Here is a 27,929-nt window from a genome sequence, read left to right as displayed (position 1 = left end):
TATTTTCCTATCCTTAGAAAACTTATTTTCCAAATATAATTCACAATCATTTAGTCAAGTTTCATGAAAAAAAACTGGGCCTTGGGACAAGATTCTAAGGAAATTTGTGGGACCCTGCCATTTCCAAAAAGAGACTATTCTCAACCAAAAAAGTAGTATATTTTACAACGGTTGGAAAAATTTAAACCAAATAATTACTGATGGGATACTGTAACAAAAAAGAATAGAAAATAATTTCATTTTACATTTCTGTATATGTGTGCATATTTTCTTTATAACACTACATAATACATTTCTAGTCTAAATACACCCAGTCAACAAAAGTATCTACAGTATGGATTCAACCTGGAAACCAGAGAGTCCCAGGAAGTAAGCAAAGAAATGGTATTTCCAAAAATGGATAACTCTTCCCAAACTCAGAGCTAGAATACTTACAATCTTTCTTACCTGCCAGCCCTTTGTATAACAAAACCCTCTACCCATGCATTATCTCTTATCCCCATGAGCTGACCATATTCCAAACTTTCACTGAAGCTGACTCTGCTGGGTCATGCTCTGTGGAACGAGCATTAAATCAGCCATGGTTTCTGTCTCTTGTTCTCAAGTCAAACAGACATCAAGACATGGGCTTTAAAACTGCTGTTACAACATCCAGGATACTGTGGAAGGAGTGTTCAAGTATACTTGGGAAGTATATTGGAATCATATCAATTCTTTAATTTCAACCTACTTAAGTACTCTCTCCATCAAGTTACCTGAGAGATCTTCCAAAGTCTACCATCCCCAGTAGGGAAAACCAGAGCCGCTGAAAACAGGCCAGCAACAGTTCTCCTTCAGGTGGAATGGAGATACTGACCCTTATCATTAGTCTCATGAACACTCCCATCACACATAGATGTCTCTGTTTTAGTGTCAGCCAATGGCTGACTTATTACTGAAGCTACAGCCCTGGATGGGACTTCCGTTGTCTTGTGCAGTGTGACTACTGGCTAAAGGTTTCACTGCTTGTACACACAAGGTATCTCTTCTGAATGTGTCCTCTGATGTCTGATGAGGTTTGATTTCCAACGAAAGCCTCACCCACAGTTACTACAAATTTAAGGCTTCTCTCCTGAATGTATCCTATGATGGCTAATGAGGTGTGACTGACGGCTAAAGCCTTGCCCACACTCCTTGCACACATGAGGTTTCCCCCCTGAGCGTGCCCTCTGGTGTATAATGAAAGTTAGCTTATCATAAAACTCCTGTCCATACTCCCTGCACACAAAGGGGCTATCCCCTGAGTGTGCCCTCTTGTGCCTAAACCGGTTTGGCTTCTGGCTAAACCTTCTACCACACTCCCTGCATATGAAAGGTTTTTCCCCTGAATATGTTCTCTGGTGTGAGACAAGAGTAGACTTATCATTAAAGCCTCGCCTGCACTCCCTGCATACAAATGGCTTCTCCCCTGAGTGTGTCCTCTGGTGTGTGATGAGGGTTGACTTCCGGGTAAAGGCTCTCCCACATTCCCTGCATACGAATAGCTTCTCCCGTGTGTGACCTCTGTTTGTTGAGATTTGATTTCAGACTAAAGTGCTGCCCACACTCTAGGCACATGTAAGGTTTAACCCCTGAGTGTGTCCTCTGGTGTGTCTTGAGGTTTTATTTCCAGCTAAAATGACTCCCACATTCTGTGAACACATAAGGTTTCTCTCCTGTGTGTGTCCTTAAGTGTCGAATGAGGTGTGACTTCTGGCTAAAGCCTTGCTCACACTCCCTGCAAACATAAGGCTTCTCTGCTGAGTGTGTCCTCTTATGTCTGTTGAGGTGTGAATACTGGTGAAAGCCATGTCCACACTCCTTGCAAATGTAAGGCCTCTCCCCAGAGTGTGCCCTCTGGTGTGTGACAAGATTTGACTTCAGGCTAAAGCTCTGGCCACACTCCTTGCACACATAAGGCTTGAGCCCTGAGTATGTCCTCTGATAAGTGAATAGGTTTGATTTCCAAGTAAAGCCTCGTCCACACTCCTTGCACATATATGATTTCTTGCCAGAGTGTATCCTCTGGTGTGTGCTGAGGTTTGACTTCCAGGTAAAGCCTCATCCACATTCCGTGCATACATAAGGCTTTTGCCCAGAATGTGTCCTTTGGTTTTTGATGAGGACTGATATACTGCTGAAGTTTTGTCCCCACTCAGTGTACATGTAAGCGGTCTCTCTTGTGTGTGTCTTCTGGAGGCTGAGCTGGTTTGACTCCTTGATAAAGCCTAGCTCAAACTCTCCATATTTGATTGCTCCAAATCTTGAGATTTCTAAACCACATAATATTTTGTCTGTTTCCTCGAGGTCTGTCCTCTGGGCCAGGTTGGGCCCTATATCCACCACTGTGTTGTCTTCCTTGGATGTTACTGGCTGTTCTTCCAGGGGGCTGGAGATTGCCTTTGAAGTGCTGCTTTTGCTTATTCTCCTGAACAAAAGCTTGGAATCTTCTTCTCTCTCTCGAATTTCTGCTTGGTGGCTCGAGCAGGTTTGATCAGAGAGTTGCTTCTGCTGCTGTCTGTGATCTTCTGAACAGTGTTTCCCTGAATGGAGATGATTTCATGCACCTAAGCTTGAGAATAACTGAGCGAGATGACTGAACCACACATGCTGGATGAGGGCTTGCTGGCAAGAGAATGCCAAAGGACAGGTGAGACAAGGCTAAATTTCTAGCTTTGATCCTGCTAAACAAAGAATGCTTTCAGTCATAGGTAGGGCTGCCTTGGCCATTCTGCTTTGCCCACTAGTCATTCATAATATGTTTACATCACAAGCTATCTCCCACTCAGCCATCCGTCCCAAGATCTATTTTGCATTTCACTTTATGCATCACATTTTTATTGTAGGAAACAGTAAACTTGATCAGTGGACCAAATCCAGCCTGCAATCTGTTTTTTGTATGGCTATAATATAATATCTATTATATCCAGTTTTCAAAGAAACAGGAAAGAGTGACATAGTTAAGAAAAAAAAACTGCAGCCAATAGAATACTGATTTAGGGACAAAAAAAGACTTCAAAGCTGATATTATGAATATATTCAAAGAACTAAAGAAAATAATATGTGAAAAATTAAAGGTAAGTACTATAACTTAAAATGGAGAATATCAATAAAGAATAAGAACTTTTTTTTTTTGCTGTACCATGCAGCAGACGAGATCTTAGTTCCTAGATGAGAGATCAGACCCAATGCCCCTTGCACTGGAAGCATGCAGTCTTAACCAATGGACCAGCAGGGAAGTCCCAAGAACAGAAACTATTAATAAGAAACAAAAGGAAATTCTGAAATTAAAAAGTAAAATAACTAAAATTACAAAGTTACTAGAGAGATACAACAGCATATTTGGCTTTGAAACAGAACCAGTGAACCTGAAGATAAATCAATAGAAATCACCTAAAAACTGAAGAGAAGAGTTAAAGAAAGGCAAAAGAAAAACAGAGTCCCAGAAACCTGTAAGACACCATCAAGTAAACCAAACCTATGTGTAATGGTAACTCAAGAAGGTGAAGACAGAGAGAAAGGAGCAGAAAAAGTATCTGAAGAAATTATAGCTTAAAAAGTTCCAAATTGAATGAGAAACATTCATCTACATATCTAAGAAGCTCAACAAACCCGAAAATAAACATAAAGACAGCCCTAGCTAGATACATCATAGCCAAAATGTTGGCCATCAGGGAAAAAAAGACAAAAGGAAAATCTTGAAAGCAGCAAAAGAAAAATGACTCAACATGTACAAGAGGAAAAACAATATGACTAGTGTTAACTTCTCATCTTTGATTACCTGATATGAAGAGCTAACTCACTGGAAAAGACTCTGATGTTGGGAAAGATTGAGGGCAAAAGGAGAAAAGGGCAACACAAGATGAGATGGTTGGATGGCATCACTGACTCAAAGGACATGAGTTTGCGCAAACTCAGGGAGACAGTGAAGGACAGAGAAGCCTGGCATACTACAGCCCATGGGGTCACTAAGAGTTGGACATGACTGAGCGACTTCGCTTTCGCTTTCTATCAGCGAAGAACTCTCACAAACCTAGCCTTGAAAAATGAAACGGATATAAAGATAGTCTCAGATTAACAAGTACTCAGAATATCTGCTGCCAGCAGACATACCTTATAAGAAATACTTAATAAGTCCTTCAGGCTGAAAAGAAATTGACACCAGATATACTGATACTAAGTCAAATCCACAAGAAGAAATGAGGACCACTGAAACTATTAAATATCTCTGGGTAAATATAAAAGACAATGCATGTATATTATTCTCTTAATTTCTCTAAAACACATAAAACTATTATAAAGGCAATAAATATAATACTATATTGTGGGCTTTATAATATATACATAAATATTTTATTAGAACTAAGTTAGTACTAATTATAAGTAGATTGGGATAAACTAATGTGTATATTTTATTTCCTAGAGCAGCATTAAGAAAATAACTGCAGAATGGCATTGAAACATGTATATTATCATATGTGAAACAGATCACCAGTCCAGGTTCAATACATGGGACAGGGTACTCAGGACTAGTGCAGTGGGATGACCCAGAGGGATGGGATGGGGGGGAGGTGGGAGAGGGGTTCAGGATGGGGAACACATGTACACCCATGGCTGATTCATGTCAATGTATGGCAAAACCACTACAATATTGTGAAGTAATTAGCCTCCAATTAAAATTAATAATTTATAAAAAAAAGAAAAAGAAAATAACTCCAAAACAAATTTAAAATTAAGAGTGGAATTAAAATAGTACACTTAAATTTAAAAAAAATATGCCATAAAAGGGGGTATAAAAATAGACCTGAGACATTTTTAAAATAGCAAAACAGACCTGAGACATTTTTTAAAATAGCAAAATAGACCTGAGACATATTTTTTAAAATAGCAAAATGGCATTAGCTATATTAATCATTATATTAAATATGAACAAATTGAACAATCCAAACAAAAGGCAGAGGTTATCCCACTAGATTAAAAAAGCAATATCAAACAATGTGTTATTAACATGGGACACATTTGGGATCCAAAAAACACAAGTAGGTTAAAAGTTAAGGATGAAAAAAGATATACCATGCAAACAATAATCACCAGAGAACTGGAATGGCTACTATATTAATAATAGACAAAGTAGGTTTCATGACGAGGATTATTGCTAGAGAAAAAGATGGACACTTCATAAAGACAAAAGGGCAATAAATCAGAATGATTTAACAATTATAAAGGTATACACAATTTAAAAGAGCCCCAAAATACATGAAACAAAAACTTATAGAACTAAAAAAAAGAATTTGATAATTCAACAATAATATTGGAAATTTCAGTATTCTATTCTCAATAATAGAAACAATTAGACAGGGAATTCCCTGGTGGTCCAGTGGTTAGACTCTGAGCTCTCAGTGCTAACTAAAATATCACAAGCCATGCAGTATGACCAAAAAATAAAATCAACTAAAAGTGGATCACAGGCTTAAGTGTAAAAGCTAAGAGTATAAAACTTCTAGAAGAAACCAAAAGGAAAAAAAAATGTACGTGGCCCTGAGTTAAGCAAACTTCTTAGTTATGCCACCAAAAGCACAATTAATTTAAAAAATAGTTAAACTGAACATTATCAAAATTTAAAACTGAACATCATCATCATGAAGCATCAAGTTATGCTTGAAAGGACACCATTAACAGAATGAAAGGACAAGCCACAGACTTAAATTGATAACTATACCATGGTTATATGAAAATATCACCATTCTTAGAAAATCTTTTAACACACATCCATATGTGAACCTGCATACCCAAATATATATACATAAAGATGTATATAAATATATACACAAAGATGTATATAAATATATACACATACATATGGTGGGGGGAGAAGGGAGAGCATGCTCACAAGAGACACATATGCCAATGATAAAGCAAACTGGGTAAAACAGTAAGTGATTTTATGATGCCATTTTGTATATATATATGCCATGTGTGTATGTAAAGGATAATATGTAATATGTGTGTGTGTAGAGGATATAAAGGTGTTTTTTGTACTATTTTTGCAGAATTTTTGTAATTTCCTGATAAAAATGAACTTCCTTACAAAACACAGAGAGACTCACAGACTTAGAAAATGAACTTATGGTTGCTGGTGGGAAGGGACAGTTAGTGAGTATGGCATGATCATGTACACACTGTTATATTCAAAATGGATAACCAACAAGGACAGCACATGGAACTCTACTCAGTGTTATGTGGCAGCCTAGATGGGAGGGCTGTCTATTTAGAAAAAAACAACATAAACTACAGGTGAATATTTAAACTACAAAATAAATAAAGATGAAAAAAATAAATAGGATGAAGCCCTTTTCTGAAAATGGCAGCAGACTGAATTGGTCACAAGTGTGACCTGCAGAACACAAGCTAAGTGAGAGGAAGGCAGGCCTTCTGGTGGAGGAGAGACAAAGAAGCCAGAGAAGTCCCCCTCCCTTACCTGAGATGATATTCTGGAAAGGAGGTCATGCCAGGCAGCCTTACCAGGGCCAAGAGGCCTAGAAAAGCTCTACCTCCCGGTACCTAAAAGTACCTCCTCCTTCCCTACCTGCCATGCTGTGGACGGTCCCAACTACCCTGTCGCACTCACCTGGACACAGACCCAGTGAACGTTGCCTCTCCTCTATCCAGGGCTTTTCCCCTTGTTCCAGCTGACAAATGAGTTCCAGTTTGGAAAACAGAATGTCTGCTCATAAGGAAAGAAAACAAGGAGACTTCTGGTTATGCGTTTAAGGGGGCCATTCTAGAACCCAGCCAAAATGGCAGGGTGGGGTGGAGAGAACCAAGAGGGTGGGACAAAGGGCCCATGAATAGTGAACTCTCAGCAGTCGAAGGGTTGAGTACTAAAAGGAAACTCCAATTAGAGAAAGAGCCTATCAATAATTACTAACTGAAAAATCTGCTAGGTTTGGGGCAAGATAAAATTTAAAAAAAGAAAAAAAGCCCCTGACTTGGGAAAGAGACCTGAAAATGCAGAGTGGCATACACAATATGAATAAATCTATCCAGATGTACCGTGAGGACAAAGGTAAATTATTCTTTTTAAGCTCAACCCTAAGACAAAGCTGCATTGTGAGTAGCCTTTCTTCATGATGTATAGAAAATATTCTGAAAGCCAGCTTTTAAGTGCTAAGGGAAAGCCATTCTTACCTAGTGAGACCAAGTGGTTGTAAGTCTCCAGCATCACCTCCGTGTGCAGGGTCCTCTGAGCAGGGCTCAACAATTTCCACTCCTCCTGGGTGAAGCCAACAGCCACATCTCAGAATGCCACGAATGCCTTTTAATACAAAACACCCCTGTTCATCCAGGAGTCCACCCAGTCCACACTGCAGGACGAGGGGACAAAAAGCATCTCTGAGGAGGTGGGGAAGATTTCTAGACTTTACTACGTGCTGCGCTAAGTTGCTTCAGTCATATCCAACTCTTTGTGACCCTATGGAGAGTAGCCCATCAGGCCCCTCTGTCCATTGGATTTTACTATGGATGATGAATAAAGGGTAACAGAATACACCAGTCCCAAATATGCCACTTTGGCATAAAACAATTATTTTGAGCTGAAGGCAATTAATAAGCAGACAGAAGAAAAGCTCTCTGCGCTTTCCCATTTGCCTAAAAGCACAACATTAATTTGTAAAGGTGTCCCTTTTCCCAATTTTATGAAGGATAGAAATTAATCATCAGAGACAACTCTAGACCCTTATCGGCCCACAGACCCCACCAGAGGAATCTACGTAGCAAACATTTACTAACTAGCCCTTTTCTTCTATTAGTTCCCCCATATATTTATTATACCTTCCCACAATTGCTGCTCTAGAAATTCAAAGTCCTTTTCCTTTATCTTGTCACATCTCTAAAAAGTTATTGTTATTTTGTTAAGATGCTATATAATAAGCTCAAGTCCTAACCATCCCTTCTGAGTTACCCATCACTGAGTACTCCCATGTGTATACATGATGCACATATTAATAAACTTATGATTGTTCTTCTCACAAAAATGTCTTTTGTCTAATTTATACCCAATGAAAAAAAGAATTTTTCTCCTCCGCTACATGTCCTTGGTGCCAAGAATTCAGAGACCATTATTCTCCCATCTCTATCCAGCCAGCATCGTTGTGCACCTATCACTGTCAGCATGCTAGGCTTGCTGCTACAGGGGATAAAAGCAAAACAGAAGTTCTTTCACATTGGGAGTTTTGAATGTAGGCAGGAAGAGGAGGAGGACATCATACACAAAGAATTAAAGTAAAAATATAATCTTCTTGCTGACTTTGAAGAATGTGAGAGACTATTTGGTCTATGCATTAACGTTCTACATGAAGCAGCTCAGCCTCTAGGGCAAGGGTGAATGACCCAGCACTATGTATACTCTACGGCAGGGCTCAGTCCTTCCCCTCCCCGCCTCACTCTGCCACTTGCTCTCCCCAAGCCTGAGGAATGGAAGTACTGGGTTGGCCAAAAAGTTTGTTGAAGTTTTTTTGGAACATCTTACAGGAAGTTATGGTTTTTCCAGTAGTCATGTATAGATGTGAGAGATGGACCATAAAGAAGGCTGAGCACCAAAGAATTGATGCTTTTGAATTGTGGTGCTGGAGAAGACTTGTTGTTGTTGTTAAATTTTTATTTATTTATTTATTTATTTATTTATAGCTGCACTGGGTCTTCGTTGCTGCACACAGGGTTTCTCTACTTGTGGCGAGTGGGGGCTATTTTTTGCAGTACACAGGTTTCTCATTGAGGTGGCTTCTCTTGCTGCAGAGCACGGGCTCTAGACACTCAAGACTTCTGTAGCTGTGGTGCTCAGGCATGTGGAATCTTCCCAGACTAGGGATCAAACCTATATCCCCTGCATTGGCAGGCAGATTCTTAAGCCACTGGACCACCAGGGAGGTCCTGGAAAAGATTCTTGAGAGTCCCTTGGACAGCAAGCAGATCAAACCAGTCAATCCTAAAGGAAATCAACCCTGAATATTCATTGGAAGGACTGATGCTGAAGCTGAAGCACCAATACTTTGGCCTCTGATCCAAAGAGCTGACTCATTGCAAAAGATCCTGATCCTGGGAAAGATTGAGGGCAGGAGGAAAAAGGGCCGACAGAGGATGAGATGGTTGGATAGCATCATCAACACAATAGACATGAGTTTAAGCAAACTCTGGGATACAGTGAAGGACAAAGAAGCTTGGTGTGCTGCATGCAGTCCACGGGGTTGCAAACTGAGTGACTGAACAACTGATTGTAATATCAAGTGCCCCCAGCATGGTCCCACTGCAAATCAATAAAATCAGACTCTTTAGGGATACGACTTTTATACTTTTAAGAGCTCCTAAGAATAGTCATGGTTGTGAATCACCACGTCAGAGGAATCTCAAGAGAGAGAGGTCACTGTAGGATAGAGAGATCAGAGACAGTGTCATGAGAGGGCAATATGATCTTAAAGGACAGGCAGGATTTCCTGGATCAAGGAGACAGATTTAGAGAGCAACAGATTCAGTCTTCCCATTTCTCACTCACTTTCAGGCATAAAGTCATTAGATGATAAAGGATAGAGTCATCTGAATGACTTGAAAGTTATTTTTCTCTTTTTTTCCAGCCAAGTGCCTAAAAAGTGAATTTATCTAAATTAAAGATGTATATGATGTATATGTATATTCCACTTTGGTGTCAATAAACATGCTTTCAGAATGAATAATTAGAACATGATGTCAGAAACAGAATACATTTGAAGTGACGACTGCCCTGAATATCTAAGACACTGTTATGACACACCAAAGGAAGTATTCTGAACAGAAAACAGATATAACTTTAATGTTCAAGGGGAATGAGGATTACAGATACAATGAGTAACAAAGGAACATATCAACATGGGGAAACAAATTGGGACATTATGGTGAACACTCACATGAGAGAAGAAAAAGATCGATACTAGCAGGTCTATCCTGAGAATGTAACACTGCACAGCATAACAAAAACAAAAAAAGTGCAACATGTAAAGCAAAACGTGATGTGAAAAGGGAATCTCAAACAAAGAAGAGATAACTGATAAGATCAAATGTTTTAGAACAGACGGCGTTAGAAAGCTCCAACTGCCATGAGTGGTCACTGCTTTAAAACATTTATTTCTCTTCACCTTGTCATATTTTTGAGGATAAATACCAATCTATAAAAGAATTTCATGCACAAAGTTGATCACAGAAGCATTATCTGCAACAGTTAAACACTGGGAACAAGTTAAATGTTTCCCTCAATTGGGAAACAGTCAATAGGATCATTCATTCAAAGCACTATTACAGAAATCACTTTCAGTGGGATAAATTCTGGCTGTTCCTTCACCTATTAGAAAATGGGTCTGCAGTTTTCCCTGGAGGTCCAGTGGTTAAGGATCCACCTCCCAATCCAAGGGACACAGGTTCGATTCCTGCTCTGGGAAGATCCCACATGCCGACTGGCAACTAAGCCCATGCACCACAACTCCAAAGCCTATGCACCCTAGAGCCTGTGCTCTGCAACAAGAGAAGCTACTGTAATGAGAAGCGCATATATCGCAAGAAAGAGCAGCCCTGCTCACTGCAAGCAGAGAAAGTTCTCGCAGTAACGAAGAACCAGTGCAGCCAAAAATAAATAAACCTTAAAAAAAGAAAGAAAGAAAATGGGTCTGAGTAGCTACACCGTCAGTAGCTTTAAAACAATAGGCTCTTGTCATTAAGATTTGTCAAAATGTATATATGTAGGGATGTGTGTGTGCATGTATGCTCGGTCACTCAGTCCCATCCAACTCTTTGCAATTCCATGGACTGTATCTTGCCAGGCTCTTCTGTCCATGGAATTTTCGAGGCAAGAATACTGGAGTGAGTTGCCATTTTCTCCTCCAGGAGATCTTCCCAACCCAGGAAATGAACCCATGTCTCCTGTCTTCTGCGTTGGCAGGTGGATTCTTTTATCACTGTGCCACCTGGGAAGCTCCATCGGTGTGTATGTGTAAAATTAAACCAAATACCAACATAAAAAAATCTAAAAATAAAATGGAAGACTCATAGAAGTGCAGGCTGTATTTTATGTGTCATTGAATGTAGTCTATCTAGTTTCTGTAAACAGTATACATTCAGCAAATTTGTTCAACAGAATCAACTGAGAAAATGCTAAGAATTAGTAACATCATGTGCCTACCAATCCAACTCATTTGTTACAAAGTCTAATTTATCCTCTCAGGTGGTGATAATTAACATCCTACTGTGGACTTTCTTAAGTTGTTTTGTGGAATTCAGATGTCATGTATGTTAGAATACCTGGAATTCCTCCCAACCCCCCTGAAATGTGGTTAATGATATGCCCCAAATAACATATCAAAACAAACAACAGAAACTCCCTTGTGACTTAGTTCCTTCAAATTAATTTATTTAAGGTTATGCACCAAACATATCATGTGTGCCAGGTACTCCTTTAGGAACAGAGGTTTCATCCTAAAGCACTTATCCATTCAAATGCTTGTGCACTTTGATCAAGTTTTCATAATGCTTTTTTTTTAAGTCTTCAGTTCAGTTCAGTTCAGTAGCTCAGTCGTGTCCGACTCTTTGCGACCCCATGAATCGCAGCACACCAGGCCTCCCTGTCCATCACCAACTCTCAGAGTTCACGCAGACTCGCGTTCATCGAGTCAGTGATGCCATCCAGCCATCTCATCCTCTGTCGTCCCCTTCTTCTCCTGCCCCTAATCCCTCCCAGCATCAAAGTCTTTTCCAGTGAGTCAACTCTTCGCATGAGGTGGCCAAAGTACTGGAGTTTCAGCTTTAGCATCATTCCTTCCAAAGAAATCCCAGGGTTGATCTCCTTCAGAATGGACTAGTTGGATCTCCTTGCCGTCCAAGGGACTCTCAAGAGTCTTCTCCAACACCACAGTTCAAAAGCATCAATTCTTCTTCACAGTCCAACTCTCATATCCATACATGACTACTGGAAAAACCATAGCCTTGACTAGATGGACCTTAGTCAGCAAAGTAATGTCTCTGCTTTTCAATATGCTATCTAGGTTGGTCATAACTTTTCTTGCAAGGGGTAAGCATCTTTTAATTTCATGGCTGCAGTCACCATCTGCAGTGATTTTGGAGCGAAAAAAAATAAAGTCTGACACTATTTCCACTGTTTCTCCATCTATTTCCCATGGAGTGATGGGACCGGATGCCATGATCTTCATTTTCTGAATGTTGAGCTTTAAGTCAACTTCTTCACTCTCCTCTTTTACTTTCATCAAGAGGCTTTTTAGTTCCTCTTCACTTTCTGCCATAAGGGTGGTGTCATCTGCATATCTGAGGTTATTGATATTTCTCCTGGCAATCTTGATTCCAGCTTGTGTTTCTTCCAGTCCAGCGTTTCTCATGATGTACTCTGCATAGAAGTTAAATAAGCAGGGTGACAATATATAGCCTTGACGTACTCCTTTTCCTATTTGGAACCAGTCTGTTGTTCCATGTCCAGTTCTAACTGTTGCTTCCTGGCCTGCATACAGATTTCTCAAGAGGCAGGTTAGGTGGTCTGGTATTCCCATGTCTTTCAGAATTTTCCACAGTTTATTGTGATCCACACAAAGGCTTTGGCATAGTCAATAAAGCAGAAATGGATGTTTTTCTGGAACTCTCTTGCTTTTTCTATGATCCAGCGGATGTTGGCAATTTGATCTCTGGTTCCTCTGCCTTTTCTAAAACCAGCTTGAACATCAGGAAGTTCACAGGTAAAGGAAAAAGTCAACTCATACAAATTTCTGGCTTTTCCCAGAAAAATCAGAATGCTTTCCTATTAATATGATGAGTGGTGAAGAAAGTACACATAAAAGATTCAATGTTACCTTTGGAAATGCCCCCAGATTTTTTACACATTCTTGGTACTGACACTTTTCAAATGAATAAACTATTTTAAAAATGAGAAACACAGAACTCTCAAAGTTGTTCTGAGAATGCCTAGGAAATTGTAAATCTTTACTACAGAGACCAAGACTAAGAATAAATCAAGACAGTGAAAGCAGATCTGAAAAACTAAGTTAGTGCATATCAAAAATGATAATAAACCAGTCTGGCAACTGTGTTGGTGCTCAATCAGTGTTAGTCACATTCACTTAAGTCTAAGTCATCACAGTCACCATTCTCTGGGGTTAGACAGTTTCCCCTTCAGTTCCTATATGCCTATATCTCTGATTTCCTACATCAAATTCCTTCTCAACATCTTTCAAAACCCATCTACTCAAAGTCTACACTCCTCAGCCAGGCACTCAACCTGGCCCACCCAGACTCAAAGGTGGAAAATGAAAATCCTTCAGGGGCCAAGTAGGTAATGAATATGAGAGAGACAGGCAAAATGTTAGCTGTCAATAGTTTCAACTTTTGTATGGAAGATACTAGGGAAAGTACAAACAGACTCTAGAGGACCTGTCCAAATGATGGAGACACCATTCAGCTCAAATTCCCCTACACCAGAATACAATGCAGTTTATTTTCAGAGAGGCAAGCAATCCAGAATTTTTAGCTGAATCTCCCTACTGCCAGATGCTGAAAATGCTCACAAATGTTAAATTCAGGTCAGACCATAGCAAACTCCTCTCTGTTCCAAGTATGGGTGGCTAGTCTGTATTTTCATCAGTACATATTTTAATATCAACCTAAAATACAATCTTCCCACATTGCGTTAAGGGCAGTGTGCTTAGTGGCCCAGCCTTAGACTAACCAGCCCTTCCCACTGGTATGTCTTCACCAACCCTTCAATTTAACAGATTCTCAGGGGTTGTTCAGACAGCCCTACTCCTAGAAGTCCTCCTTAGCCACTTCAGGCCACCGGCTACTATGTCGTCCCTGCCTTTCATCCTTATCACCGCACAATTAAGCCTGGACGTCCCTGTTTTTTTTTTGTTTGTTTGTTTTTTTATGCCCCCTGTGAGCTGTTCACAATTAACTTAATTAGAAAATGACTGAAGCATGGATGGGGGCAGAAAGAAGTGTTGAGGGACTCCATGTATTAATAAGCCACCCCTCCAGGACCCAGAAAGTGAGCTTTGCCCAACTACCAATAAAGCAGCCTCCAAAGCAAGAAAAGGGAATGTATTCATTCTCTCGACAGCCAAGATGTAATTTTACACATATTCTCACCTCTTTTTTGGCTTTCAGGAGCTCCGTGGTCATTTTCCTGGATCTCCGGAGTGCTCTCCCTAAAGAAGGGCAAATCTCAGAAGGCAAATCTGAGGATGTGAAGAGAAATGAGAGCACGTCTAGTTGGAAAACCCTTCCCACGTGCAGGCTGGGTCTGCTCCCGAGGCTCACTACTGAGGGTTGGGAGTGTCACAGAAATCACCAGCACAAACCCATTCCCTTCCAGCGCCCTGGAGAAAGGGCCGAGGGTGACCGAGCCTCTCAAGTTCAGCCCCAAGCTCTGGCCAGAGAGTGAAACCCATGTCCCCCAGCAGCAGAGTAAGGGTTTGTCTCTATCCCTGTGGGCTGGAATGAAAGGAAAATGGATGGTCTTGAGGTGCCTACATGAGAGCTTCCGAGTTCAGACGCAGCCTGTGCCCTCGTGAGTAAAACAGTGACAAGCAGAGGAACGTCCTGAATGGACGAGGCCGTGACTGTAGGGCACTCACGGAACTCGGGGTGCACGCTGCCAACCCTGAGGATGAAGCTCGGGAACCAAGAGCAGACGTGTGGGAAATACCCGAACAGCTACCAACAACCCTAATGGGCGGGATCCACCAACCGGAACTGCTCCTGCTACGTCAGTTCCACACGCTAAGGGGCGAGCGGAAGCGACGGCGGAAGTGGCCGCGGAGGGCTCTCGGGGGTGTAATCTTGGGATAGAGAAGAGGGAGGCGAAGGTTTCTCCCACGTAAGGTGCCACGGCCGTTTGCGCCTCTTCTTACACAGCCAACGTTAGGAGCCCATTGTTAAGGTGCCCGGACTGCGGGGTTCACAAGTTCCTCCACTGAGGGTCAATGAGATCTACACACCGGCTGGGACACGCCCGAGGATTCTAGCAAAGACGGTCCTGCAGCCGGGTGGCCAGACCGTGCACGCTGACCTTTCAGCGATGTGGGGGATCCAGGTTCCCCTACTCAAGCCTCTGCCGGTGTCCGCTTCCCGGAGCTGAAACCAGGGTCGTCACGGGCTGGGCCTGAGCCGAGTGGGTGTGGGAGCGGCTCGGAGTAAAGTACTTGGGGGATAGGGCTGCGGGGTGATACTCCATTGGGACTCCCGGACAGGAGCGACACCGGCTTTGCGGCCCCGACGGTGGGAGGGTGCGCCGCTATAGACAGGGCTGTTTTTGGAGAGAGCAGGATTGGTTTGGGCCAGCTCACAGAATGGTAGTGGGAGTGGCTCTGGTCTAGTGTGCCCGAGATTTTGAGAAGTGGAGAGTCTGAATTTGGGCCAAGAGCTAGATCCAGAAATCCCTGGGACAGATACTGCTCGGAGGAAACTTCCCGAGCTGGTGGTGGTGGTGGTGATGGTGAGGGCGTGAGGGGTGAAGAGGAGGCATAGTTTGACAGTTTCGTTCATCATAGTTGGGCGGGGGGGCGGGGCGGGTGGATTTTGTTCATCATCATTTTTAAGATAACACAGTAAAATATTTGTCTTGTTTACTGACTGGTTTTGGTGCTTCCTTAAATTCTGTACTCAAAATTCCCACATTAAGGAAAGGCATAAATAGATCGGACGCTCAGTGAACTTCATTGGCACCTACTGGCCTGTAGTTTTGAGCAGAGGTGAGGGCTTGACTTCTGGGCTTTAAGTAGCCAGTCCTTTAGGACACACTCCAGAACAGTGAGTCTTAGGAATTTAGGGTCACTCTGCTCTACCCTTCTTACCCAAAATTGTTGAATTGTGAGTGACCTTTACTTTCCTGACTTCCTTAACATCCACAATTTCCTAATAACCATTCCACTCAAAGTACCACCCTAAAGGGACTTCCTAGACCTCATGGTGCAAATATTCAAGGATCACTCTTAAATCTTAACACTTCAGAATCTTCTTCAGTATCTCTTTGTCTGAAGAAGTAAAAAAACAAGGCTTGCATGCTAATATCAGCCTCCCCTAGTGCATAGGAATTCAGAATAGAGGATCAGCCCAGCACCCTATTCCAGTTCTTGACAGCCCTCCCCATGGATTTCATGTTGATAAATGTGAAATGCTTATAAAAGAACTCAAGGGGCCCCAAAGTTAGGCATGGCACAGAGAGGAGCACAAATGAAATGGAGGGACTGAAAAGTGTCAGAGAAGGGCTAGAAGGGGAAGGGGAGCTGTGCAGGTGGGATCCTGAGATAATCCAGATCCTTATAAGGGTTAACTTGGTGGCAGAAGGTAAAGCATCTGCCCGCAATGTGGGAAACCTGGGTTTGATCCCTGGGTTGGGAAAATCCCCTGGAGAAGGAAATGGCAACCCACTCCAGTATTCTTACCTGGGAAATCCCATGGAGAGAGAGGCCAGGCAGGCTACAGTCCATGAGTTTCAAGAGAATCAGACACGACTTAGTGACTAAACAATAACACCAAAATCCACAAAGGATGGGGTTTCGAGATCTTCCAAGTTGGTAGAGATTCAGGAGAAGCACGTGTTCTGAGAACATGAAAGCTCTGCACCCCTTCCCCATACCTTGGCCTATGCATCTGTTCTATCTGGCTGTTACTGAGTTGTAATCTTTTATGATAAACTGGTTCTCTAGTAAGTAAAATGACATTCTCTGAGCCACTCCAACAAATTAAACAAGGAGGGGGCCTTTGGGGCCTCCAATCTATAGCCCGTTGGTTAGAAGCCCAGGTGAAAACCCAGACTTATGACTGGTATCTTGGGTCGGGGGAGTGGGGAACAGTCTTGTAGGACTGAGCCCATAACCTGTGGAATCTGCTGCTATCTCTGGGTAGACAGTGTCAGAATTGAGTTGAATTGTAGGATACTTATCTGGTGTCTCAGAATGGCTTAGATATGTGGAGGGAAAAAAATCCCCACACATTGGAATTGGGGGTACAAAACCCTTTAACCCTGGACCTGAGTTTACTTAATAAATCTTAGAGCGTTGAGATTTAATATCTGTGCTTTGAGGAGTCCTATTTCCCACATTCCTCTCTGGGTTCTGAAGCTTAGAGATGTGAAAATCCCTTTAAATTATAAACAATGGGAAAAAATCTAGTCATGCTTATTTAGCGAACATAACTGGTTAAAATTAACATCAGCTAAAAATCAGTTAAAAAGGAAAAAAGTGAAAAAATATTCTTTGAAAGGAAAAGCTATACAAACTATGGTGTTACTAATGAGTCAAATGAGAAACTGACCTGCAATCTACAAAATCATTGGAAGAAACAATAGTGAAATACTTCAGATTGAAACTTGTGGAATGAGGTAACCTCAGTGCCAAATAAAAAAGGCAAAAACTTAAGTTCTACTTTCAGTGAAGTCAAAACTTTGGATAAAAATGATCACAAAAGGGAAGAACAAAACTCCAGAACTGGGGAGGAAGGGCTAGTCTAAATCACTGATGAGGGACTTCCCTGGTGGTCCCCTGGTTAAGAATCCACCTTGTAATGCCAGTTTGATCCCTGGTCAGGGAACTAAGATCGCACATGGCATGGAGCAACTAAGCTGGAGTGCTGAAACTATTGAGCCCGGTGCCACAACTAGAGTGCTTGCACTGCAATGAAAGATCCCTCGTGCCACAACTAAGATCTGATGAACCCAAATTAATAAATATTTAAAAAATTAAATCACTGATGAGTCAAATTATTACAAATTTAGTTTCCAATGAATGATGATGACCGAAACAGTGGTTAGAGGGAAACTTTTTAGCCCAAAAGTAATCTATGACTTAGAAATTAAGGCAGAAAACCAACATGCTAGCAGTCAACTTTCAGATCAGAAAACCAACAAAATAGGATATGAGAGGGAGAAGGCAATGGCACCCCACTCCAGTACTCTTGCCTGGAAAATCCCATGGATGGAGGAGCCTGGTAGACCGCAGTCCATGGGGTCGCTAAAAGACAGACACAACTGAGCGACTTCACTTTCACTTTTCACTTTCATGCATTGGAGAAGGAAATGGCAACCCACTCCAGCATTCTTGCCTGGAGAATCCCAGGGACGGGGGAGCCTGGTGGGCTGCCATCTGGGGGTCGCATAGAATCGGACACGACTGAAGCGACCTAGCAGCAGCAGCAGCAGGATATGAGAGAGGGAAGAAACAATTAGATGAGGGCAGGGGGAGGTGTTTATGGGGATGCAGAAGACAGGAAGAGCATGTGGAGTTTGTGCATAAAATCACTTTAAAGAAACAGTCCTTGGAGAGGTGGATACACGAAGATCATGCTAGTTGTGGAAGGAAGATGACATATACCCCTGGAGGGTATATTCAGGAGTTAACATTAGATGAAAAACCAGAGTCGAGTATGGAGCCTTTCCCATCCTATGCATAGACAGAGGGCAGTATGGATAACATTAGCAAGTGAGGGCACATATGAAGAGTCAATAAACACAGGAAACAGCCCCGCAAGAGGAGATGAAGAAAATGAGCAGCATCCTCTCCTCAAGAAAACCAGTGCTTAAATCCACACGTGTGGGAACTCGAGTCCAGAGGCAAGACTAGGAATCAATCAGACAGCCGCCCACACAACACCTTCCGCTCCATCAGGTACCACACAGACTGGATGTCTCAACCGAAATACGCTAGGTCTGGAGAAGCACTTATCCCATGGGGTAACATCAAGAGGTGACGCACATGTATCTGGGTGTGCATTTGAATGAGGGATCAAATTCTCATGCCCAGAGCTCCTCTGTCCCTCACTGGTATTGCAATCTGTGGCCTCTTGTCTTTTGGGGAGAGAGGAGGGGGAAGAGGGAAGGAATCCACATTCCGGCAATTACATGGAGAAAGAGACACTTTGGAATTTTTGCCTTGATTTTTATGCATTTTAATTGCCTTGATTTTATGCATTTACTTATTTTTGGTTGTGCGGTGTCTTCCTTGTGGTGCTCGACTTCTCCTTGTGGTGGCTTCTCTTGTTATGCAGTATTAGCTCTAGGCAAGAGGGCTCATGTGGCTCCCGAGCTTTGCTGCTCCAAGACATGTGGAATCTTCCCAGATTGGGGATAGAACCAGTGTCCCCTGCATTGGCAGGCAGATTCTTGACTACCTCTTTTGCCTTGATTTCTGAGGGTCTTTTCTCTTTCCCTTCTCTGTTATATTTACTTTCCTACTATCCAGTTTTGCCACTCCAAACTTGGTTCAAGTCACTTCCTGGGGCTTTCTCAGGGTGAATGTTGAAAGCTTAGACTTACCTCTTCAACCTCTAGAAAGATGCATCCAAAATTCTGACCTGAAAGAATAAAAAAATCAAGATTTGCCTGAAAAGGTTCAGCCTCAGCCTTCTGAGGGGAAAATTTAAGTAACAACCATCCAATCTCTGCCCTCTGTTCAACAGCAACTCATGAGCCTCCTTCAGGAGCAGAAGGCAAATTCTTACCAGGCCTACCTGCCTCCATGAAATATAGCACAGCACAGATACACAGAAAACAATAACCCAATATAATTTAATACAAAGTCAGGAAGAGATACCCAACATGAAATGTTTCAGCAATAAAGTTACTGTTGGTGGGCAGAGGTGGGTAGGAGACTCTAAGGATCAACTGGGGAGTAGGTCTTGAGAAACTCCACTGGTAGAAGTCAGGGGTGGGCATCAGGCTTGGAGGAGACACATAAGCAAAAACTGAATCTGTGCAAACACACACAATTAAGATCACACCAGGGACTTTCCTGGTGGTCCAGTGGTTAAGAATCAGCTTTGCAATGCAAGGGATATGGGTTCGATCTCAGGTCAGGGAACTAAGATCCCACAGGCCATGGAGCAACTAAGCCCACCTGTGACAACTACTGAGCCCGCACACTCTGGAGTCTGTGTGCCACTACTGGAGAGTCTGTGCACTTCAATGTAAGATCCCTCATGACGCAATGAAGATCCTGCATGCCACAGCTAGGATCTGACACAGTCAAATAAATAAATAGTGTAAAAAAACAAAAACAAAAAACGATTACACCAGGTTGAGTGAGGTGGTTTGCAAATGACAGAAAGCAGGGGAAAAGCTAAAAATGTGAAGGAGCTTTTCTGTTAACTGTATGGAGAATAAAATGCCAGCCACACCTTCAGAAAGTGTTCATAACAGCATTCTTCAATTAACAGGGTAAAGGTTGGAGCAGTAAAGGAACAGATGAAGGCCAGGCACTTCTCCTGGGTCGTTACTCTAAACCTGGCAGTCAGCAACCTCTGGATTGCCATTTTCCCCACAATGAATTAAAGCCACAGAGGGGTTCATTGGTATGCTCAAGGTCAGACAGGTAATAAAGACTGGGTTTGGGATTTAAATGAGGCCATTGGCCTCCCAGGCCTGTGCCTAATGCTCAATAAGTGAAAATCAACATCATTTGGTGATAAGTGCAAAGAAAGTATTTCTCCACATCTCTCAAGTTTTTCTTTTTGGTTGATGGTTGCTCTGTGAGCTAGACATGACAGAAGAAAAATAAGAAAATGAAAACTCAGGAAAGTAAACATACTTTAAAAGTGATGAATGGTCAAAGAAGAAAACATGTAACATAATATGAGGATGAAAATGCCATTTGACAAAACAAGAAAAATGAGTCCAAAGACTAGCTTAGAAGGAAGTTTGCCCTCAGATGTATCCAATACAGAAGAACAGGGCTGGAAAAGAACCTCCTAACCTCTATTGAGGTGTGAAAACAAAGAAGGAAATTAGACCCCCCCCAAAAAAAAATCACAGATCAATTTCTAAACCACTGCTGAGTCCAAGGCAAATGAGAAAGTCCTGGGGACTTCCCTGGTGGTCCACTGGCTAAGACTCTGTGTTCCCAATGGAGGGGACCAGGGTTCCATCCCTGGTTATAGATCCCACATGCCACAACTAAGACCCAGCATAGTCAAATAAATATTACAAAAAAAAAAAAAAAGTCCTGCCCTGACCAACAAACCAGGGAAGAAACTGTGCACCCCAGGGAAGAGGCCTGAGCCCCTTCTATGTCTGAGCACTCCTTTTGACATCTGAGAAAGTCCTTGAATCCTTTTCAGAATAATGCTATAAAATGCATGACATGAAATTCGTAGGATTTCAAGCAACTACATAGAAATGCATCTATCACAATTTTGGGGGGATATATTAAAAGACTTGTCAACTTAGTGGTGTTTCTTTTTAATGGCTGCACATTTCTTGACACTCCTTCCATTAAGAGGTAGGGTCCATAACCTGTCTCCTTGATCCTCGGTGGATTTGTTGTTTGAAACTAACAGAGTAAAGCAGTGATTCTATGTAACTTACAAGGCTTTCATAAAAGACCATGCAGCTTCCACCTTGATCAATCACTGCAACACTCACCTTTGGAGCCCTATGCCATGTAATAAGTCTGACTACCCTGAGACTGCCAGGCTCTGGGAACACCAAGGCCATAGCAAAAAGACAAACATAAGCACTCCAGTGGGACAGTCCCAGCTGAGCCCAGGCTTCCAAACACTCCAGCCTAGGCACCAGATATGAGGGAATGACTATCCAGACGGTTCCAGCCACTAGCTGTTGAGTCTTCTTTGCTGAGAGGGCCACAGACATTGTGGAACTGAGAAAAGCTGGCCACACTTGTGTCTTGTCTTAATTCTTTATCCCTACAAAACCCATGAGCATAATATTTTGCTTGCGGCACAAATTTGGGTGAAATTTCTTATGCAACATGGTCCCCTGGACCAGCCACTTTAACACTTTAACACATGAGCAACAACACTGAGTGAAAAAGCCGACTTAAAACTCAACATTCAAAAAGCTAAGATCATGGCATCTTGTCCCATTACTTCACGGCAAATAGAAGGGGGAAAAGTGGAAACAGTGACAGATTTTCTTGGGCTCCAAAATCACTGCAGATGGTAACTGCAGCCATGAAATTAAGAGATGCTTGTTCCTTGAAAGGAAAGCTATGACAAACCTAGATAATGTGTTAAAAAGCAGGGACATCACTTTGCCAACATCCATATAGTGAAAGATATTATTTTTCCAGTAGTCATGTATGGATGTGAGAATTAGACCATAAAGAAGGCTGAGCACCAAAGAATTGATGCTTTTAAACTGTGATGTTGGAGAAGACTCTTGAGAGTCCCTTGGACTGCAAGGAGATCCAACCAGTCCATCCTAAAGGAAATCAGTCCTGAATATTCATTGTAAGGACTGATGCTGCAGCTGAGTGACTGAGCAACTAAACTGAACTGATGCTGAAGCTAAAGCTCCAATGCTGTGGCCACCTGATGTGAAGAGCCAACTCATTGGAAAAGACCCTGATCCTGGGAAAGATTGAAGGCAAAAGGTGAAGGGAGCTATGGAGGGTGATGGTTGGATGGCATCACCAACTCAATGGACATGAATTTGAGCAAACTCAGGGAGATAGTGGAGGACAGGGAAAACTGGCATGTTGCAGTCCATGGGGTCACAAAGAGTTGGAAACAACTTAGCAACTGAACAACAACACTGAGTGGCAGGCTGTCATAGGGAAGCAGGGACAACTATCAAGCCTATGTACAGATGTTGTATCATGACATGAAAACTGCTATGGATTCCACTGCTAACAAAGCCCCATACCCAGATGGCCTACATTCAGGATGGAAGGGACACTCCATTTCAGTTGTTGTTTAGTTGCTCAGTTGTGTCTGACTCTTTGCAACCCTATGGACTGCAGCATGCCAGGCTTCCCCGTCCATCACCATCTCCTGGAGTTTGCTGAAACTCATGTCCATTTTCTTGATGATGCCATCCAACCATTCCGTCCTCTGTCATCCCCTTCTCCACTTGCCTTCAATCTTTCCCAGCATTAGGGTCTTTTCAAGTGATTTAGGTCTTCACATCAGGTGGCCGAAGTATTCAAGCTTCAGCTTCAGCATCAGTCCTTCCAATGAATACTCAAGATTGATTTCCTTTAGGATTGACTGGTTTGATCTCCTTACAGTCCAAGGGACTCTCAAGAGTCTTCTCCAACATCACAGTTCAAAAGCATTAATTCTTCTGCACTCAGCCTTCTTTATAGTCCAACTCTCAGGTCCATACATGACGGCTCGAAAAACCATAGCTTTGATTAGATGGACCTTTGTTGGCTAAGTAAAGTCTCTGCTTCTTTATACACTGTCTAGGTTTGTCATAGATGAACATTAAGATGGGGTTTTCTCATGGTCCTCTGAAACTTGGTTCATGGAACTAGGGATAAGTAGGAATCCAGAGTTGGCTCATGGAACTGGGAATAAGGACTCCTGAGTTAGGGGGAGCCAAAAGCATCAAACGGCTGGTCATAAAGGAGCTGAGGTCACTAACTCAAGTTTGGACAAGAAAAGAGAGTAGAGAGAAAAAGGACAATAACTCAGCAGGGAGGTCAGAAGGCTGTCCAATTACGATTTCCAGAGATCCAGGAAAAGGGACATCTATTTGGGTAATGGATTCAGTATGTGAAGAAATACCAGGGAGAGACAGTGGTTTAGTGTTAGATATTTCTACAACTCTCACACAACTAACAAAAACTCCATTTAAATTTAGGTACCATGTCAGGAACCGAGGGATGCTGAGAATTAAGGACAAGGCCTGTGAAGAGGGTAAGGGCTACTTTATAAAGCCCCCAAATCTTTATACTTTTATGAAGATAGGGACTTAAAACTCACATGAGGTCGCTCATCCAAGTGGATGAAATCCCATGAAAATAAGGGATCTATCAAGTAATGTCTTAAAAGAGCTTTATTACCATTATTAAAAGAATCAAAAGCAGGGATGCATTTTTTTATTGCAGTATAGTTGATTTATAATGTTGTGTTGAGTTCTGTTCTACAGCAAAGTGATTATGTTGTATATATATATATATATATATATATATATATATATATATGTACACACACACATACACACCAGCTTTCCTGGTGGCTCTGACAATAAAAGAATCCTGCCTGCAATTCAGGAGACCTGAGTTTGATCCCCAGGTTAGGAAGATCCCCTGGAGAAGGGAATGACTACCTACTCCAGTATTCTTGCCTAGAGAATACCATGGACAGAGGAGCCTAGCAGGCTACAGTGCATGGGGTCGCAGAGAGTCAGAAACGACTGAGCAACTAACACTAACACTGCAGAAACACAAAAGGGTGCTTTACCTCAGTGGGCTGCAAACCTCCTGTTTTTACTTTTAATACCGAGTCGCTGCAAGTTGGAAGCTAGGAAAACATGTGGACCTGTCCAAAGTGTTTGGGCACCAGCCAAGCAAGTTCAGTTTGAAACAGGAGGGACCTAAACATATACATATATATATATATATATATATATGTATGTATGTATGTATATATACATTCTTTATATTCTTTTCTACTATGGTTTATCTCAGGATATTGAATATAGTTCCCTGTACTATACAGTAGCACCTTGTTTTTTTACAGGATTACATTTTTTAAACAACAACAAAAATCCTCAAACGTTTATCTGACTGTCAAAGCCATTCTCTATATATCTGCCAAAAAATAAAATTTTAAAGAAACTGGGTGTCATTACTAATAATAAGATACCAAAATCAGAAACGTTTTTTCCTTTAAAAGAAAAAACGTCCAAAGTAACTTTCTGGGACTTTCACAGCAACTTCTCAAATTAAGCAAGATTTTATGAAACCTAAGAACTTGTTAGGACAACCAAAACTAAAAATTTGTCTTATCAACAACAACATCCCAAAGCCACTTATTAGAAGATGTCCCACTAAATAATACAACTAGCAAGAATAGGATTGTTTAAAGGTTGAGGAGCTACATGCACAGAGTACTAACACACTCTTAATTAGGCACTTATTTTATTTAACAAACCTGAACCCGTCGGCTAACCCTCCCATTCCCCCACCCCACCCGCAAAGCCCCTGCCACCACCATCACCCCCTCCCAGGGCGTCCTGCAAGAGAAAACACCTGCGGAAGAACAAAAGGGTGCTTTACTTAAGTGAGCTGAAAAACCTCCCGATTTTACTTTTAATCCGAGTCCCTGCGAGTTGGAAGCTAGGAAACCACGTGGATCTGTCCAAAGGGCTTGGGCGCCCACCAAGTACCGTTTGAAACGGGAAGGGCTTGGACATAGCTCGGAATTTACCACTTCGTGGTAAATAGTGTTCCCAGCCAGAGTCCCCAGTTCCCCCGTGAGAGCCGACTTCCCAGAAGGACCCTGGGGATGGTCCCCCTACCCGCCAGCCTCCTTCCTCCCACGTTCCGTAGCCTCTTGCCAGGATTACCCACAGCTTCCAACTCACGTTTAGCGCAGTCAGCCAGGATTGGCCCTGCTCTCGTCTGGGCACCTTGTGAGGGAGGGCTTCAGGGAACGGTAGCCAATGGGAAACACGATCGACTGTTATTGCTTGGATACGGTTTCCAGGCAACACAAAGGCTGCAAGAAAGCAGGTACCTTCAAGTATAGACAGTGCTCTAAGTCAACGGAAGTGCAAGGGAGAGTAGGTTTCGCTGACACTGTTCGACTCCTTGCCACTCCGTGGACGGCAGGCAGCCTTGCAGTACTCCTTTCCCAATTGTGAATCAGTCTGTCGTTCCATGCCCAGTTCTAATGGTTGCTTCTTGATCCACTTACAGGTTTCTCAGGAGATAGATAAGGTGGTCTTATATACACATCTCTTTAAGAATTTTCCAGTTTGTTGTAATCCACACAGTCAAAGGCTTTATGAAGCAGAAGTAGATGTTTTTCTGGAATTCCCTTGCTTTCTCTATGATCCAATGAATGTTGGCAATTTGGTCCCTGGGTCGTCTGCCTGTTTTAAACCCAGCTTGTACATCTGGAAGTTCTCAGTTCATGTACCGCTGAAGCCTAGCTTGGAGGACTTTGAGCATTACCTTGCTAGCATGTGAAATGAGCGCACTTCTATCGTAGTTTGAACATTCTTTGGCATTGCCCTACTTTGGGACTGGAATGAAAACTGACCTTTTCCAGTCCTGTGGCCACTGCTGAGTTTTCCAAATTTGCTGACATGCTGAGTACAGAACTTTAACAGCAACAGCTTTTAGGATTTTAAATAGTTCAGCTGGAATTCCATCTAGCTTCGTTCATAGTAATGCTTCCTAAGGCACACTTGACTTCACACTCCAGGATGTCTGGCTCAGGTGAGTGACCACACCATCATGGTGACCTGGGTCATTAAGACCATTTTTGTATAGTTCTGTGTATCCTTGACACCTCTTCTTAATGTTTTCTGCTTCTGTTAGGTCCATACCGTTTCTGTCCTTTATTGTGCCCATCCTTGCATGAAATGTTCCCTTGGTATCTCCAATTTTCTTAAACAGACCTCTAGTCTTTCTCACTCTATTGTTTCCCTCTATTTCTTTGCATTGTTCACATAAGAAGGCTTTCTTATCTCTCCTCACTATTCTCTGGAACTCTACATTCAGTTGGATATATCTTTCCCTTTCTCCTTTGCCTTTCACTTCTCTTATTTTCTCAGCTATTTGAAAGGCCTCCTTAGACAAGCCACTCTGCCTTCTTGCACTTATTTTTCCTTTGGGACGGTATGTGCCTATAAACATTAACAAAAGCTCTTCTGTGGATCTCTGCACCAGAATTCTTGTGCTGGACACCCAAGTCTGACTTGACAGTCAACCCTTCACACTGTGGGCTGCCCCTTCTCTGAAATTTACATTTGACGCTGGAGACCCTCCAGCATTTTCCAAGTGCTAAGACCCTGTTAACAATGAGACTCGACTTTGCGTACAGCTGGTCTCATCAATGGGCTAATCAGAAGTAATAAAATGAAGGAAAGGACAGTGGAGATACTAATGCAAGAGATCAAACAGATGCTTTCAGTGAAGGGCCCCTTTGCAAAACTGAACCCAGGGGCAGGTTGCACATTTTTAACCAGCAATTACTACAGAGTGGGCTGGCAGCAGACACTGCATTTAATTCAAGTGACAGCCATTTCAGTGTTCCACAGTTCACCTCAGGTCTGAGCACAACGCTGCATTTATAGGCAACAACAACCGACTGGTTTCATTTCAGTAAACTCCTCTTTGTGTGGGTATTTAAATTTTTTCATATCAAAGTGGACGTTGGCCTTCCTGCTTTTATTTTTTTGGCCTCCCCAGAGAACCATCGGGCCCCTTGATTTAATCCCTACCCACTGAGTCTAGAACCTCATTCTTCCACTAGGAGACTGTTCCCCAAATAACATCATTATAGTATAGTATTATGCAGAAAATAGGGGTAAAAACCTTGCCATTCTTCAGTACAGAACCCCACACCAGAAGATGGGGAAAACAGGATTTTAACTAGAATATGTTTTTGTTCTATTTTAATCCATACATTTTTATCTCCTTTACAATTGTTGTATAGAGTTTCAAAATCAATTAATTAACTTTCTTAGGTTTATCCTTATGTATATCTTATGTATATGCTCAGACAGTAAAGAATCCTCCTGCAGTGCAGGAGACCCTGATTTGATCCCTGGTCAGGAAGATACTCTGGAAAAGGAAATGGCAACCCACTCCAGTATTCTTGCCTGGAGAATCCCATGGACAGAGGAGCCTGGCAGGCTACAGCCCACAGGGTTGAAAAGAGTCAAGACACCACCGAGGGACTAACACTTTCATTTTGACTTCACAGTGCCCCTTCCACATATGTAAGATGAAATGCAGGCCACATCCCTTCTAGTGACAAGGACTGTGAGACCCACATCCCAGTTTATCCACCTCAAGGCCTTCCAAGGTGCTAAAACCAAACTGCTCACCCCAGAAAACAGATGCCTCAAGAAGTAACAGTGACCCAGCAATTCCTCTTTTAGGTATATACTCAGGAGAAATGAAAACATATCCACAAGTCAT

General features: G+C 42.2%; 1 protein-coding gene across 1 annotated transcript; it reads right to left on the bottom strand.

Annotated features, from left to right (window-relative positions):
• Positions 1-912: 912 nt before the first annotated feature.
• Positions 913-27,929, bottom strand: LOC128063940 (zinc finger protein 875-like). Its single transcript, XM_052656770.1, is given in 12 exon segments — positions 913-1,009; positions 1,011-1,195; positions 1,197-1,521; positions 1,523-2,702; positions 6,647-6,742; positions 7,207-7,333; positions 14,182-14,240; positions 14,695-14,873; positions 15,188-15,690; positions 19,346-19,383; positions 25,084-25,512; positions 27,782-27,929. Coding segments are annotated over 12 exon segments (3,366 nt in total).

This window comes from Budorcas taxicolor, chromosome 18 (genome assembly GCF_023091745.1).
Source record: "Budorcas taxicolor isolate Tak-1 chromosome 18, Takin1.1, whole genome shotgun sequence".
In the NCBI taxonomy this organism is placed as follows: domain Eukaryota; kingdom Metazoa; phylum Chordata; class Mammalia; order Artiodactyla; family Bovidae; genus Budorcas; species Budorcas taxicolor.
This window is presented reverse-complemented; position numbering and strand designations above follow the sequence as displayed.